The sequence below is a fragment of the Chiloscyllium punctatum genome, chromosome 1 (assembly GCF_047496795.1).
Source record: "Chiloscyllium punctatum isolate Juve2018m chromosome 1, sChiPun1.3, whole genome shotgun sequence".
Taxonomy (NCBI): Eukaryota; Metazoa; Chordata; class Chondrichthyes; order Orectolobiformes; family Hemiscylliidae; genus Chiloscyllium; species Chiloscyllium punctatum.
The window spans coordinates 4669586-4687338 of NC_092739.1; the positions used below are offsets into that span (position 1 = coordinate 4669586).

A 17753-nucleotide genomic window follows, 5' to 3' on the forward strand; every position below is an offset into this window, starting at 1 on the left:
CAGTAGAAAGTTCACCTTCACTATTTAATGTGTAAGAAATCTGACTGGTAGTGAATGTACTGGAGCCAAATTTGCAGAGGACACAAGAATAGGTGGAAAGCCAGGTTGGAAGATGTATACAATCAGTTTACAGAGAGATATTGATAAGTTCACTAAGTGAGCAAACAGTTGGCAAATGGAGTATAATGTGGACAATAATGATATTTTTGACTTTGGAAGAGAGAATCGACTATTTCAAAGGAGCAAAACTGCAGAAAGCTGCAATACAAATGAGACGTGTGCATGAAACACAGAAAGCTCGCAAACAGTGTGCAGCAGGTAATCAGGAAGGCTAATGGGACATTGCCCCTTATTTCAAGGGGGTCGGAGTATAACGATAGGGAAGTCTTACCGCAACTCTTCAAAGTGCTGATGAGATCACATCCTGAGTAAAGTGAACAATTTTTAATCCTTTATTTAAAAAATAATTGGAGGCAGTACAGAGGTGGTTCACGAAGACCATCCCTGGTACAGAGGGACTGTCTTATGAAAACAGGCTGAACACTTGGGATTCCAATCATTGGCATTTGGAAGAATGAGAGATGATCTCACTGAAATATATAAGAATCATAATGGTAAATGCTTTGAAGATGGTTCTCCTCATGGGAAAGTCTAGCATCAGAGGGCATAGTTTCAGAGGAAAGGGGCGCCAATTTAAGACTGAACTGAGGAGGAATCTCTTATATCAGAGGGTTGTGAGGTTTTGGAAATCCTTGATGCAGATAGTTTTGGGGACGGAGTCCTTATGTATATTTAAAGCTGAGATACATAGATTCTTGATCGGTAGAGAATCAAGGGTTATGGGAGAATGCAGGAACATGGATATGAGGAACGTTGGATGTACCATGCTCCTATTGAATGGTGGAGCAGGCTGGAGGGGCTGAAAGGCCTATTGTTATGGTCTTATAACTGACAGAGGCTCGAAGATTTGGTGCTTTCCATTTGATTGTTCTACTAATTCTTTAAAATGTCTTCCACATGCAGTATTCACAATTAAGATACTTCCACCTCTGTTGGAAAATAAATCTGGGGCCAAGTGGGCACTTAGCATAGCAGCTTAGAGCTTGCCACTTTTAATTAGTTGCTGCTTAAATCAAGCTTCTGTGAAGGCGTTGGAATGCGATAATATCTTCCAATAAAATGGTAAAGGATTATAATAAGACTCATGGTTTCTGGCTATCCATTATTCAAGATGGGGGTCAAGGGAAGAAGCTGTACCTGAGATTGGGTTATTCTTCTTTATTTGCACAACTGCATACTTCTATTAAATTTGGAAAAGACAATGAATCAATTTTAAATGTGTGTAAATATTGGACAGGCATCTACACTACTGCTCACAAGAAATGGCGGGAGGGCCTGAGTTGTGATCAGGACTTAAGGAACTTGTAAGGAGATATGAACAGGTCAAGACAGAGGTCAAAAACTTGGCAGATGGAGTCTAATGCAGCAAAGTGTGAGGTCATGCACTTTAGCAGGAAGAATCAAATGGCAGATGAACAGAAAGAGACTCCAAAGAGTACAATGCAGAGGGAGCTGGTGGGTTTTGTGCATGGAACATTAAAAGCTTGGCATGTATGTGCAGCAATTAATTAGGAAGGCAAATAGCCTTTATTGTGAAGGAGTTGGAGTTTAGTTTTGACATGATTTGAAAGTTCTAGAATCTAGAATCCCTACAGTGTGGAAACAGGCCTTTCAGCCCAACAAGTCCACACTGACCCTCCAAAGAGTAACCCACCAAAACCCATTCCCTCTACATTTACCCCTGACTAATGCACTTAACCTATACATCCCTGAACACCCTGGGTAATTTAGCATAGCCAAGTCACCTAACCTACACACCTTTGGACTGTGGGAGGAACTGTAGCACTCAGAGGAAACCCATGCAGACAGGGGGAGAATGTGCAAACTCCACACAGACAGTCACCCAAGGCAGGAAGCGAACCTGGGTCCCTGGTGCTGTGAGGCAGCAGTAACTAGTGACCCAGTGTGCCACCTCCATTTAAAAACAGCTAAGTCTTATTACAACTTTACAATTGCAATGCAACAGAACTTTTTCTCTCATGGAGTAGTGCATGTCTGGAATTCTCTAGCCCAAAGAGCTGTGGAGGCCCAATCACTGGAAGCATTTAAAGCAAAGGTGAAGTATCAGGGAATTGAAGGTCATGAGCAGCTGTCAGGAAAGAAGAGTTGAGGCCAACAGGAGAACAGCCATGGTCTTTTTGAATAGCAGGACAGGCTTGAGGGGCCAAATAGCCTACTCCTGCTCCTATTTCTTATGTTCTTACGACACTGGACTTCCCATGTCATGGAAGTGTGAGTCCAAAGTGCAGAAATGCCAGGGCCTCTACAGACCATTTTCTCTTTAAAACTTATTTGTCAAAGCTGTTCCAACCCTACAGCTCTCCTCCCAAGCTTTCATGAGTGGCGGGGATTCAGGAGCAGGAAGTAGATCACAGAAACACTCAGGGAGTGGGATGTTGCCAAAACTCAGAAGGTCAGAGGGTGGAAATGTGGCCATATCTCCAAAGGTTGGAGAGTAAGATATGGCCACACCTCAGAGCAGCGGGAGAAGTCTGCAGCCATCAGAAGGATCAGGGAGCAGGATGTTTCAGAAGCAAGATCGCCAATGGAAAGGAGGTACTGGACATAGCAAGTCGCACTTTTCTTTCATATTTTTAAACTTATTTTGAAAATTACTTCATTTACCAATGTAGGAATTTAGCAATATGATTTTTTTCAACTCTGAGGTTTTAATTCTTTCATATTTGTTATCTCTGGCAAGGCAGCTCATATAGAACCTAACTACAGATGTAGCATTAGTTCCCACGGGAGCCAACGTTTCACTTAAAGTCGTTTTATTGAAAGTTATTATTTTCAAAAATCAACCACAACACAAATTGAGAACGAACAGTAGAGATGCACACAATGAACTAGGAAATGGGCTAGTATAGTCCCAAAAGGCAGCACAGAACAGAAACTGATAGCTGTGGTAACCTCCTGGATTACAGATGGTACAGCCCTTTTCAGGGAAGGTTAGTGCAGATGGTCATTCAGCAAGATATTAATGAGCACACCTCGACAGAGACTGAATTGACCAATATTCCTGAGGTTCTCAGATTGTCTGAATAGGATAATCAAACCTGACTCCTCTGTTATAGGGTGTCAGTGACTAAGGGAAACATTTCACTCATTACACTTTAAACTTAAATCTTGCGAAATTAAATATGAAATACTATATTGCAAAACATGGAAAATGGAAGAGCAGTAATAATTATTGCTAAGAGATGCCTCAACAGTCTTGAGATACTAAATGAAATTTTCAAAAAGGTTAATGAGAATCAGTTACCTCCGGATATTTAAAGAAAACGTTCCAAGAGTTTCTGCACGTTTATTATTGCAAGAATAAAACGTTAGAAAAAAAAATCAAGAAACATTTAGAAAACAGTGTCTTACCTTTTGAATTGCTTCAGAAATATTCCAATATTCATGCTTCTTTTTGCATCCAAAATACTGATCTATAAAAATAATAGAAATATGATGGCATCATATAATGGAGAAAATAACAGCAAAAACTTATTGAACCCATTTTCAAACCAGAACTTTAAGAACCCGACTATAACTCATATGAAAACGATGGGCTAGATTTTCACATCCTGAGGGGAAGCAAATGGATGGGCAGAAAAAGACGCACCAGGCACTCCATGGAGCAGCTCAACCTCCCTATCCATTGGCCATTGGTAAGGAAAAGGGAGCATGTCATGAAGCCTCATGCAGCAAGCTAATCTTGCTGCTTCCTTGTGGGATTTGGTATATTTTAGATCATAGTCTAGATTAGAGTGGTGCTGGAAAAGCACAGCAGTTCAGGCAGCTGATGAAGGGCTTTTGCCCGAAACATCGATTTTCCCACTCCTCGGATGCTGCCTGACCTATTGTGCTTTTCCAGCACCACTCTAATCTGGACTCTGATTTTCAGCATCTGCAGTCCTCACTTTTGCCGATATTTTAGATCATACGCTACCCCCACCAATAATGTTTTGATGGAGTCCAGCTGACTTATGATGGCAATATGGTACACACCAGCTCAGAGATGCCGTGGAGAACAGAGAAACCCTCATCTGGGATTGGGAACCTTTTGACATGCAATTTCTGAGGGTTTTGGCAATACCACATGCCACAATGCATTCCCGAATAGCAAGTATGCTTTTTACTGCAGTAATTGATGTTAGAATTTTGTTCTAAAAGACAAATGGCTCTTAAACTTACCCGAACTGTGCAAAAATCTCCAGTTGAATTAAGAAGATTTCATGACTGTTTAATAGGATAACGTTGTTTTATTAGCATTTGAAAGAATTTTCAATGTTATTATAGAGATGAAGAGCTCCACAGTTAATTGATCCTGGGTGAACAGGCTGTGAGTGGGTAAGGTGTGAGTTAGAGGGAATTGTGGGGGGAGGGGTTTAATGAGTGAACTGAGGCAGGTCTTCTAGAGGTTTCCTCAACATCTGTCTGGGCTCCCCTCTGCTTCAGGGGGTGACAGCCTTGACTCCAGCTGCCACCACATCCATGAGTGAAAGCGTGGTGGATAGGCACAGCCACTTCAGAGAACCTATCACTTAGGAACAGGAACAGGCCTTTCAACCCCTTGGGGTTGTTCCAAAACTTGATAAAGAGGTGGTAACATGACACTGGGAAATGGCTCAACTCCTACCTCAAAGGTAAACCTTGCCCCCAGTTCTGGTTCATTTTCAGGCGTTTCTTCACCATACTAGGTAACATCATCAGTGAGCCTCCGGCTGAAGCACTGGAGGCATGGCCCACTTACTATTTATGTGTTTAGGGTTCCTTGGGTTGGTGATGTCATTTCCTATGGTGCGTTATTTCCTATGGTGATGTCATTTCCTGTTCTTTTTCTCAGGTGGTGGTAAATGGGATTCAAGTCAATGTGCTTGCTGATAGAGTTCCAGTTGGAGTGACAGGAAATGATGTCACCTAAACACATAAACAGAAAGCGGGCCATACCACCAGTGATTCATCCGGAGGCTCACTGATAAAGTTACCTAGTATGATGATGAAATGCCTGAAAACGAACATTCCAGCTCAGCAAGCAAACCTACATCCAGCTACAAATCTTCTCATAACTTGCTACTGCCCCAAATTTTAAATAATGGCCTGGGTTTAATGTCAGAACCTAGTGTCTTTGGCTCAAGTATTTGTATCAGAAGTCCTGACTATAACTCACATGTAAGTGACATGAAATATTACATGCTCTGTAACATTAACCCTATTATGTGCCACTTGGTTTTGATGTGATTTAACTGCAAGTCCAGCAGAGTATCTAATTGTAAAAAAATCTTACTTTCTCTTTAGAAATTTAGGACGAGACTTTCAGACTCAGTCTGTATTGGAACGGAGGGAGGTGGACCTCAAAAACACTGGTGGGGATCACTTCCAGAATTTCAGCTCCATTGCTGTCACCATTTTAGTGACACCGAGTGAGTGGATAATATGGCTCCACACTGCACTTGGAACTTGCCATCTCCACTGCAGGAAGAGGCCGCATTTTTGATTTATTTTCAGTGAGTCGGATGACTTTTAATGATGCTCTACTTCACAGTAGTTCAGAGAAATCATAAACCATGGGGAAACTCTCGTTTGGAGTTGTGAACCTTGTGACAGATGAGTTCAAAGGTGCCTTCTACTTCACATGTTATAATATAATGGTGTACAGCAATTTAGGTATGTTCTAAGTACAGTAATGCTTGATAAGGCTTTGTGTAGAGAAGGTAAGTGACGATTAAATTGACAAGTATTGTGAAAGTGGGAAGGCTTTCCAAAGAGTTAAGGTACATTGGTCACCAGATAACATGTTCCTCTAAACTGTGCATGGATGGGATTCAGGTTTTATTGCATCAATTGTATCTTGTACTTTAGTCTTTTCATGAACAGGGTCAGCAATCTGTTCCAGCGTTTGAAGCATGTAACAGATGGTAAGCTGTTCCATTACTTCAAATGCTGGAATATATTCAGTTCTGGAGGCTTTGTTGGTACAGTTCTGCATTAGAATTTAATTATGAATGCTTGCTTGAGCTTGGAACCCTAGTGATGGTTTCATCTCAGCAAGATTACTTACTGTGGCTGTCAAAGGAACCATGAACCTCATTTCAATTGACAGCTTTATGAGATCACAAAGGAGTAAATGTTTTTGAAGAGGTGTGATAATGACTGATTGTTTTGACATTCCAATGACCACTTAATCACATCGTGTCTTCTCTCCTCAGTGGAATTTGAATGACTTTATTCCATCAATAATTTTATGTGGACCTTGGGAGGATTTGTTCAAAATTCAAATTTGAATAAGTTTACTTTTGACAGTTTCATGAACATTCTAAAGGCTTCCAAATGTTATCCACAGTGGGTATGAGGTAGGGGAGCATGGAGGATATGGTGGGGGAATAGGGAAAAGACACAGACAGATTTGGATCTGAATAGGCTCTGTGTTGGGTTCAAATGCCAGTAATGGAGGTGCCACTTCCAATTGCCCAGTTTGGCATCTGCCCACCTCACCCTGATTTGGGCACTACCCCAGGCTGAAATAAGCATCAGCTCCCAACGTCAAGCAACAAGTTCATGTTAAGAAATCTCTAGATTCAAGAAAAAAAACCTTGACATGAAGATACAACTCCAAGTTCAATTTCTTTTTCTTGCTTTAAGTGTTTCAACACTTGCCAGAACCTGCTACTTCATGTTTATTATCCCAGTTCATTTTTTCTTCTTACAGAATATTTCAATAAGTACTTTCTTAGCAATGGCAAAATCAAGTTTGGGTAGACCAAAACCTTGATTGACTTTGAAGTTTATAGCTGAGTCATCCTTGCCGCAATAGAAGTTAAAGCAATGCTGTTTATATGGTGTGGGCAGTGTCTCAGCACAGCAGTATATTGGCACAGAGCTATTCAGTTAAAGCAAAATGTTTTGCCCGAGAAACTTGTTAATTATAAATAGCAATGAAGTACATAATTATACCTCCTATTGTACATTAGTCAGAAGCACTTGTCTTTGCACTGGCTATGTTTTTGGTTTGTGCCCCATCTGGGTATTTATAAATTGGAAAGATGACAAACAATACAACTCAAGTCAACAAAGCCTGTTTGAAAAGAGTTATTTTCTTTTTCAGAGAGTGGTGTATGTCTACATGTAAGTTCAACTTTTGTTTGCAGTGATGTCATTGCAACAGGAGCTGCTTTCTAGCTCTTTCTTAATGAAAGGTTGACATTTGAGACAGGCTCTGTTTTCGGATTAGCAGGTATCAGATAATGATTCCTTTACAAATATGATTGGTCTAATGCTTAGTGTGGTCAAATAGTTCTGGAAAACTACAACATGTCAGATCAATGTTATCTTTTGGTAAAAGCAGCTCTTGGGAACATATTTTATTCTTAGCAGCTAAGAAGAATTGGAGAATTTGAGCTACCACATCCGAAATACTACTCAAAATTAAACAGATCCATTACTTCAGCTTTTCCTTGCAACATAAAAGCATAGTTTAATTTTTTTTATAAATTCTCAAAGGTTCAATGGAAAGATACACTCTAATCCTTGACCTTGAATAGTGCCTCACAAACCTTTTCAAAGCTATTTTTAAAAATTTTCAATGCTTGAAAATTGTTTGGATCCCAGAATACAATGAACTGTCCAAGTGAGGGGAGAAGGCTTGTGAGAGTGGTATGGTGGGGGCAAGAGGGGGGAGCTGTGTAAAGTGTGACCATGGGGTGTGAGTGGGAGGGGGTCAGCCACAGAGTTCTGACTTTCTCAACAACCATTTTAAATTTCTCTTGGGAAGAGCCATTCAAGTCACCAGCACTCATATCAAAAGATTATGGAGCCAGTTCCAGGGTCATCCCACTCTAGCTTCCACTGGGAATTCCCAACCCCAACTGCTCATCACACAATCTGCAACCCATGCTTTGGGTACACTGCTACAGCCTCAGTTACTGAACCTCACTCAGAGTGACAGGAGGGTGTCATAATGGCTAAAACTCAAATTGCAAACTATTCTGCATTTCAAAATGTATAGGCTGTGCTAGAAATACCCCTTATGGATATCAGATGTAAATATAATAGCGTAAAATTTCCATCAGTGTCTCTTAAAAACACCTTTATTTGAAAAATAGCTATTTAGATAGATATTGAATAATATTTTCTTTAGGGAAGAAGGAAAGAAAATATAAAACTCCTGATACTTATGCAACGTTTTAAAATAAATATTTTTAAGGTACTATTGAAATATTTAAGCATAATTTCAAAGGTTATATCAAGACTCATAAAGGTTGAACTGTCATGATTCCTTACTGACTCATTTCAAGAAATGGATGTCTCTCCCTCAGTGTTTGAAAGGTTAAACAGCACCTGCACTTGGAATAAAATCAAAGCTCCAAGCAAAAGTATCTATTAATAGGCACATGGAATTTGTTACACCGTATTCCCAAGGATTTGTTTATTTATTTATTCATATATAGAACATGAAAGTGTTTTAAATGTAAAATACACTGTAGCACAGCATTTTTACTAGAAATCAGTATCTATTCTTCGTCAACTCCATTCTTGGGATAGTAGTATATAATTGGAAGCTAATCAGTGTATACATTTACATATTAGCCTAAAAACAACTGATGATATTAATAGTGTCTAGATCAGAGTGGTGCTGGAAAAGCACAGCAGGTCAGGCAGCATCTGAGGAACAGGAAAATCAACGTTTGGGGCAAAAGCCCTTCATCAGGATGATATTAATAGTCAATTTCCATCATGGTCCTTTGTTTCCACTTTTAACACAAGGGTATAGCGATTTATTTTAACAAAATTAACACGTTAGCTAAAGATGAGCAAAATGACACAAAAAACATTAACTGTTTCGGTAACATTGATCTCTAAATGATTCCATCTTTGCTGGATTGAGAGACCTTGCTCTGTTTTGATGCAAAAATAAAACATGCCAACTCGATAGAAGCTATTTTGCATACAACAATTCTTGATTGGAATTTATTTCATTGTAGGATTGGTTTGTATAAAACAGTGCAAACTGCATCACAATTTTCAGGAGCCTAGCAAGAAAAAAGATTTTAGAACTGAATATGAGACTTCATTATCCAAAGGTGTAAAAATCATAATTTAACAGCATGCATTAAAACATCAGCCCTGAAATTGTGTGGGGTCCCTTCCCCTCTCATGTTGTAGCTCCTGTGGGAAATTAGACAAATTCCCAAAGGAACAACAAACAGCTGTTGCCCTCTGTTCTTGAGGGATGTGTCACTGTCCTACTGGAGTTATGGCAGACAGGTAGAATTCCCCTCTGCCCAGGCCCGCCTCCACCTGCCTTTGAATCTCAGAATCAAACCGTCAAGCTGCAAGAAGAGGCAGTTTAAATTATTTTTTCCATACCTGTTTCATTATTTATTGTTATGCCTTCATCCACTCCTTGGACTGCTTAACGTGACATTTGATAACTTAGAGCAATGGTGTGGGTGTACTTTCCCAACACTTGTCTAAGCCTGTAGTCATGCAACAGTAAACATGATGGACATTTCTTCCCTCCCTATTATCTCCATGGAGCTGTTCATCCCAAAGGCACCAATCAGATTAGAGCTCAACTTTGGGGAATTCTAGGTGTAAGCTATTTCCTCGAAATGGACTTCACTGCTTTGATAAATAAAGCAAAACAGCTTTCTTGTTACGCCACAGAGCAGCATGAGCCATTTGAATAAACTGCCATTACACATTCCTACCTCTCTCCAGGCTGTTGAATCCATTTTCCTGACAGCATCTCCCACTAATTAAGATATTCAGAACAGTTATGGTGCACAGGGATGTTATTTGGTCCAATATGTTTGCACTGGATCTCTGAGCATTTTGACTTAGTGACAATCGCCTGTCTCTTCCTAGTAACCCTGCCCATTCTCTCTGTTTAAATAAACATCCAATCCCTATTGAATGCTTCAGGTGCACTTGCCTCCCCTACATTTCCAGACAGTGCATTCCAGACCCAAACTACTCGGAGTGTGAAAATATATTTCCAGCTCATGTTTGCTTCTTGGGAAACTGTGACCTCTCGTTCTCACTCCTTTTATTAGGGCAAAAACAATGAGCAAATGTGATCCCAAGAATTGCTGGTCTATAAACTGAGGGCACACTAGGCTAACAATTTTAAAACATGCTTAATTTTTTCAAACAAAGAAATTACATGCACTCTTATGAGGAACAAAGAGCAATGAACTGTTAAGATGACCACCGTGAACACTGACTCTGCTTCCCTATTTCCTGCCCCACAGCACCCCAACACTCCAAACCCTACCATTTTTTTGTTCAGTTTCATAGTTACTCGCCCAGCCCTACCTCTGGCTAAATGAATTCCTTTCCTTGCCATTGTTATTCCTTGTGCAAGCTACAGCTTGGCAGCTTCTCTCTCATCTGTATTCTGAGCCCTTGCTGTCTTTTTCCATCTCAAACTTGTTTACTCCTGTTCTTCTAACCCTGCAGCTACAGCAAGTTACAGAAGACAAGTAACCGAATACTGGGACACTACTGCAAATTTTAGAATTGTGTTGCGTCTATTTGAAGTGAGCCAAGGCATTACTGAGAAACGCTGCCGACGCAAAAGTGACAGAATAATTTCATGGAAGTAAGATTAAGAAAGCTTAATGCTTTTGCACATTTCAAAAATAGCTTTGTGAATTTGTTTCAGAAGATCGCTGGTCCTTGTTCTGTTATGTAACATTTTATTTCCCAAAACATCCCTAAACATGCCTGATCGAATGAGATTATGGGGACACTTCATTCTGGGGCTTGTCAGAATGCCACATAGATTAACGAACTGGATAGACAGATAAGCACACGGTAACTTGCACCTCCTCTGACTTTACATGACTCAAAAGTTGGGATTCCTGAGTAAACATGATCCCTAACTCTCCACTACGGACCAAGGCAGGAAACAGCCTCACTGCAAATCTTCTCACATGCTCCTTACTAGGTCATTAAATCAAACGCAGTGCTGCCAAGGCCCATATTATTGAAGATTGAAGCTGACTAATCATAACGCTAGCATGTTAGTTTTAGCAAATGGTACTGAAATGCTAAAATTCCATTTTCTCACAATCTTGAAACACTGTGGACTGGTTTCCTTCATTAAAACAGCAATTGGTTTCTAGACTATTAAAATTAACTATTTTAACCTACTTTAAATATGTTTTATTGATTTCAACTTCACTCACCTTCTAAAAATATTTTAAAATGGAGATTTGGAAAGCACTTTCAGCATTTTGGGGATGTAAAAGTGTACTATAAATGTATCTAAAATTAGTCCTCACTTTGAGCTGCTGCTGTGCTCCTGAAAAGGGTTACTTTAAATTAAACAACTTTAAGTGTACCATGTTTTTCTCTTTAAATCCAATATAAAAGCTGTGGTTAAGTACAATAGGATGTTTCTCAGCATTAAAACATTGCACCCTGTTAAGTTGAAATACTTTACATTGCTAAATTCCAATACTGAAAAGTAAAGTAATTTCCAAAGTAAAATAAATCTAAAAATATAAAAGAGATGGTAATTTACTACTAGCTTATCTCTCTTTGCTTCTGTTGCATGTCACCTATTCTGTTCGATGAACCTTTCACTCCGTCTCCTTCCTGTTGCTGTGATCATCCTCTTACCAAACTGTCCACTCTCCACCTCCTTTTCCTGATCCTCATCCCCCTTTCCTGATCCCCATGCCCCTTTCCCAAATCTTCTCTACGGTCCTGTGTTCTGGATAGCAGCTTCGATCTGCAGGAGGTAAACAGCGGATGGGACAGTTCGCAGTGAGGAGTGAGGGTCAAAGAGAGGGAAGGGTCCACTCTAAAATGACACTAATTGGTTCATGTGGCCCTTTGTCAAACTCAGCTAGAATTACCTTAAAACAATGTTAATGCTCCGTTAACTAATCAATGTTCCGCCCGAACAATATAAAACAGGAATTATTGTAATCAATTCTACTTACATCTTTTTAATCATAATTGGTTCTGGACACATTTCCACTTGTAATTTGTAAAAACCTTTCTTTACCTCTTCCAGCCTCTTTGATTAGATTAGATTACTTACAGTGTGGAAACAGGCCCTTCGGCCCAACAAGTTCACACTGATCCTCCAAACAGCAACCCACCCAGACCCATTTCCCTCTGACTAATGCATCTAACACTTTGGGCAATTTAGCATGGCCAATTCACCTGACCTGCACATTTTTGGACTGTGGGAGGAAACCCACGCAGACACGGGGAGAATGTGCAAACTCCACACAGACAGTTGCCTGAAGTGGGAATTGAACCCGGGTCTATGGCGCTGTGAGACAGCAGTGCTAACCACTGAGCCACCCATAATGAATGTTACAGAGATAATGGCAGCCATTTCAACAGAAGCCAATGTCGCTGACAGGAGGGTGCTCTGTCTGATTCTGAACCTCTTTCACCATGCTTTCTTCAAGAATCAGTCATCCACACGTTGGGCTGAATTTTTTAGAAATTGGCTGAGTGGGAATTTTAGCTTAAAAATGTGTTGCTGGAAAAGCGCAGCAGGTCAGGCAGCATCAAAGGAGAAGGAGAATCGACGTTCCGGGTTTATGAAGAAGGGCTTATGCCCGAAACATCGATTCTCCTGCTCCTTGGATGCTGCCTGACCTGCTGCACTTTTCCAGCAACACATTTTTAAGCTCTGATCCCCAGCATCTGCAGTCCTCACTTTCTCCTGAGTGGGAATTTTGGTGAGTTTCATGGAACATTTGCAGGATCTTCCTCACACTCTTGCCTCATTACCCCTGCACCACAACTCAATGGCTCTGCACTCTCTCTGTCTTCCCTCTCCACCAAAGGCAGACGTACTCACCACTGCCAGAACCACCTGGCATTCCTGGCACTGGCACCAGTTACAAAGCCCAGCTGTACATCTGGTTGAACTAGTGCTAGCCAAGGGGCTACTCTTCACTATGCACACAATGTGAGTGCAATCGGACATGCTGTATAACTCTATGATTCTGCATGACATGGCTGAAACTTCATTGCACCTACAATCACAGTCATGTTTTGCTAATTAGAAACCAACCTGTATAGGTTACCCACCCTTGGCCTTGTCCCATATGAGAACCCTGTCTTAGGATTGCTATTCTGCTCACAATGCCTAGTACAGCCTGCAGCCACTTTTGGAATATTGCGTGCAATTCTGGTCTCCCTGCTCCAGGAAGGATGTTGTGAAACTTGAAAGAGTTCAGAAAAGATTTACCAGGATGTTGCCAGGGTTGGAGGATTTGAGCTATAGGGAAAAGCTGAATAGGGTGAGGCTGAGGGGGTGACCTTATAGAGGTTTACAAAATCATGAGGGGCATGGATAGGGTAAATAGACAAAGTCTTTTCTCTGGGGTGAGGGAGTCCAAAACTAGAGGGAGTAGGTTCAGGGTGAGAGGGGAAAGATATAAAAGAGATCTAAAGGGCAACTTTTTCATGCAGAGGGTGGTATGTGGATGGAATGAGCTGCCAGAGGAAGTGGTGGAGGCTGGTACAATTACAACATTTAAAACACATCTAGATGGGTGTATGAATAGGAAGGGTTTGGAGGGATATGGGCCGGGTGCTGGCAGGTGGGACTAGATTGAGTTATGATATCTGGTTGGCAAAGACAGGTTGGACTGAAGGGTCTGTTTCCATGCTGTACATCTCTATGACTTTATCAGACCATCAATGCTGGGCTGGCTGTGATCATCAACAATCACCCTCTTCAGCCCCAACCCATGTCCTCCAATGCACTATCATCTCCCTCCACCTCATTTGTGTGTTACCCCATTTCCCAACCCCAACCCCATCTTATTGGCCCCTCTGTATCCTTGCATTGTGCCTGCAATTCTCGAAAATGACCCTGACTGCCTGCTTCAAACAACCAAAGCCCTTGCACTGACAGCAGATACTGCCCTTGACGTACAGTGTTGGGATCCCCTCATTGAAGGTTGTCTCCCTTGACCTGACTGAGAGCTACACCCCACAGATGTTGAGGCATGGACAAAATCAGACAAAAGCTCCCTTCTAGCAGCCACATTGGCTTCTAACGAAATTAAGGCATTGTCTATGTAGTGTGTTTGCTATGTATACTGCTGACACATGGTGCAGCTATGAGAATGATGCAACACAGTTTCATACAGCAACAGGTCCACCCCATTGACTGCTGACTGCTGACCACGATGAAAGATGCCTGGCTCTGCGCATCCACTAAACAGCAAGGCAAGGCAGAAACTGTAAGCTGCTGATGCAACATAAAGCAAAGGGCCAGGCAAGGCAGGAAGACTAAAAAGGCACAGAGTGAGTGAATGCTAAGCGAACCCGTGAAGAGCCCTGAGATACAGCCTGTTCCGATTCATGAGATGGGACTCTGTCCCTGTGTACAAAGTGCCCTGGCAACAGCATTTCAATGGGAGAAGCTGGCATGCTCTGAAGTGCAGCATTTGAATGCAGGACTGGACTGTAATCAGAATTGGAGATGGTACCAAGAAAATACAATGAAGCTGGTACATAGCATGATCTGTGTGGTGCTGGAAAAACACAGCAGGTCGGCAGCATCCAATGAACCAGAGAATCAACGTTTCGGGCCTAAGCCCTTCATCAGGGCTTATGCCCAAAACGTCGACTCTCCTGCTCCTCGGATGCTGCCTGACCTGCTGTGCTTTTCCAGCCCCACACTCTCACCTCTGAGCTCCAGCATCTGCAGTCCTCACTGTCTCCTACATAACATGATCTCTATGGCCTGATCGATAGCCCAGTACCTGATGCATCACAATGCAAATCTTTCTGGCCTATGCTACAAACACAAGGTTTTTATCAGAAAGGAAGCAATAGAATGGCCCAGAACAGGGAGATTCGGAATCTCCATGTGGCATCACCTTCCTGGGACTGCTAGTTAAGTATAGATAAAATTAAACATATAGATGCAGGTATCATCAAATGATAATTGAATCACCTAGTCCAGTCGAACACTTTTGTATTGAGGCTTTAGGAATTATACTGCCAGAGCTTTATTAAGAAAGTGGTGTGGTTAGGACTAAAAGACTGTAAAAGTATTTAATCAGAGTTATAAAAATTCTGATAATAGCACTGCTAGTCTGTCAGCATTTGAGGACAAAGATATAAGCTTCTTTTTTTGATAAATGACATTTTTCCAAAATGTTCATCTGAGACACTGGGCGATTTGATGAATAGAGTCATAGAGATGTACAACATGGAAACAGACCCTTCGGTCCAACCCGTCCATGCCGACCAGATATCCCAACCCAATCTAGTCCCACCTGCCAGCACCCGGCCCATATCCCTCCAAATCCTTCCTATTCATATACCCATCCAAATGCCTCTTGAATGTTGCACTTGTACCAGCCTCCACCACATCCTCTGGCAGTTCATTCCATACACATACCACCCTCTTGGTCCCTTTTATATCTTATCCCCTCTCACCCTAAACCTATGTCCTCTAGTTCTGGAATCCCCGACCACAGGGAAAAGACTTTGTCTATTTATCCTATCCATGCCCCTCATAATTTTGTAAACCTCTATAAGGTCACCCCTCAGCCTCTGACGATTCAGGGAAAACAGCCCCAGCCTGTTCAACCTCTCCCTATAACTCAAATCCTCCAACCCTGGCAACATCCTTGTCAATCTTTTCTGAACCCTTTCAAGTTTCACAACATCTTTCCGATAGGAAGGAGATCAGAATAGCACGCAATATTCCATCAGTGGCCTAACCAATGTCCTGTACAGCCGCAACATGATTCCCAACTCCTGTACTCAATACTCTGACTGATAAAGGAAAGTATACCAAATGCCTTCTTCACTATCCTATCTACCTGCGACTCCACTTTCAAGGAGCTATGAACCTGCACTCCAAGGTCTCTTTGTTCAGCAACACTCTCTAGGGCCTTACCATTAAGTGCATAAGTCCTGCTAAGATTTGCTTTCCCAAATTGCATCACCTGACATTTACCTGAATTAAACTCCATCTGCCACATCTCAGCCCATTGGCTCATCTGATCAAGATAGTTTCAAGATTTTCAATTTTCATTTCATAATGTTACAATACTAGTAATTGCAATTATTTTAGACAGAGCTCCACATTTCAATGGGAGAGGGCGATTTTTTAAAATATAAATTGACCATTCAAATAGCAATCACTTTTAAACATCCTTCATTTCATTTTTGGCAAAGCCTTTGCTGAACTTTAAATTTTCATTCAAGTACACTCAAGAGTAATCAAGAAAACACAACACCATTTGCAACCTCAGGACTTTCCAAAGTGCTTTCTAGACAGTGATGAACACAGGAGTGCAGTCGCTGTTATTCCCTAGGATAGACAGTATCCAGTTTGTGCAAAACATGGACCAAGTAACAGCATTATAAAGATGACTGATTAAGTGGTTTTAGAAGTAAAGCAAGTACAGCAGATGATCTCATCTGACCTCACCAAAGTTCTGAGTCTGCAGATGGAATGGTGCCAATTTCAATCTCAGATGATGGTTGGGGGGATAAATATTGGCCTGTGCTTCTTTGAGGTTGTGCCTTGGAACTTGCTTTGCCCACCCAGTTGGAATGTTGCTTAAATGTCTCAGCTTCAATCGTGCAGATCTGTCCAGGATGGTGCAGAGAAGTGCCAGCGTAGATAATACACTGTAATCCTTTTATTCGGATTTTAGTCCATAACCTTCTAAAAGAGGCAAGATCACTACCATTGAGCCGTATGTGGCAATCAATACATTTTGGAAATAACCCACACACTACAATAAATTAGAAAACACAAAATAAATCCAAATTCTGATTTTACCTCTTGGTTGCTGCTTTTAAATGGGGACCTTGAAGTCTTGTTTGTTGTGCCAAATTTAGATTTGACTTCATCCTGCTGTCCAAACAGCTCCTCAATGGTACTGGTGTCAATCCTGTAGGAGTGCCCTCTAGCACTGATAGTCCAGATGTTAGTTTTGCCCCGGATGTGCTCCTCAGGGATGGTTTTCCAGAAGAAACTGCGAATCCGTTTTTTCTGGCCATGGTGGGAACCTGGAGGAGGAGGGGGTGGAGGAGGAGGTGGAAGTCCTGGCGGTGGTGGCGGTGGCGGTGGCGGTGGTGGTGGCGGTGGTGGTCCTGCAGGTGGAGGAGATGGCGATGGTGGTCCAGGTGATAAATCAGTGACTGATGGAGAATTTGCATTCTCTTTGTCATTTACAAATGACAGGCAACTCATAACTTGCATTGTAATTCCAGGAAAGGATTGGTAACTTGGCTTTATTCCCCCCCCTTTGTAAGGTTTTTAATGGGTTGGGCTAAATTATAACCATTGTTTCAACATCCGCTGATAGACTCCACTCAGTCACAGGATTTTCTTGGTATGACCCACTGAAGAGTGAAACGTCACAGAAGACTCATATTTCATCATGGCTGGTTTAGTTCAGTGCTAGAGTCTGTTTGTAGATTGAAATTAAAAACAAAAACAGATAATAAATAAAATGAACTAATCGGTCAGTCACATGTTTCTCATGTAAAAAGTGAACCCATTAACCCCTCATAATTCCCACTATGGAGATGCACGTTGCTTCCCAACTGTTTATGGCTTCATGTTTTGTTGAAATTTAAATTTACAAGATAATTCATACATTTCCAACAGATCTTTCCTGAATGAG

At 41.4% G+C, this 17753-nt stretch overlaps 1 protein-coding gene across 4 annotated transcripts in view; it reads right to left on the reverse strand.

Annotated features, from left to right (window-relative positions):
* Positions 1–17753, reverse strand: part of fhdc1 (FH2 domain containing 1) — a 195426-nt gene that overhangs the window by 148046 nt on the left and 29627 nt on the right. For all 4 annotated transcript variants that reach the window (XM_072588574.1, XM_072589800.1, XM_072589154.1 and 1 more), the window contains exons 3-4: positions 16904–17534; positions 3493–3554 (exon numbers count right to left, since the gene is read on the reverse strand). In XM_072588574.1, the coding sequence (XP_072444675.1) occupies positions 3493–3554; positions 16904–17326 (485 nt within the window). In that variant the 5' untranslated portion in view covers positions 17327–17534. The remainder of the gene's footprint in view (positions 1–3492; positions 3555–16903; positions 17535–17753) is intronic.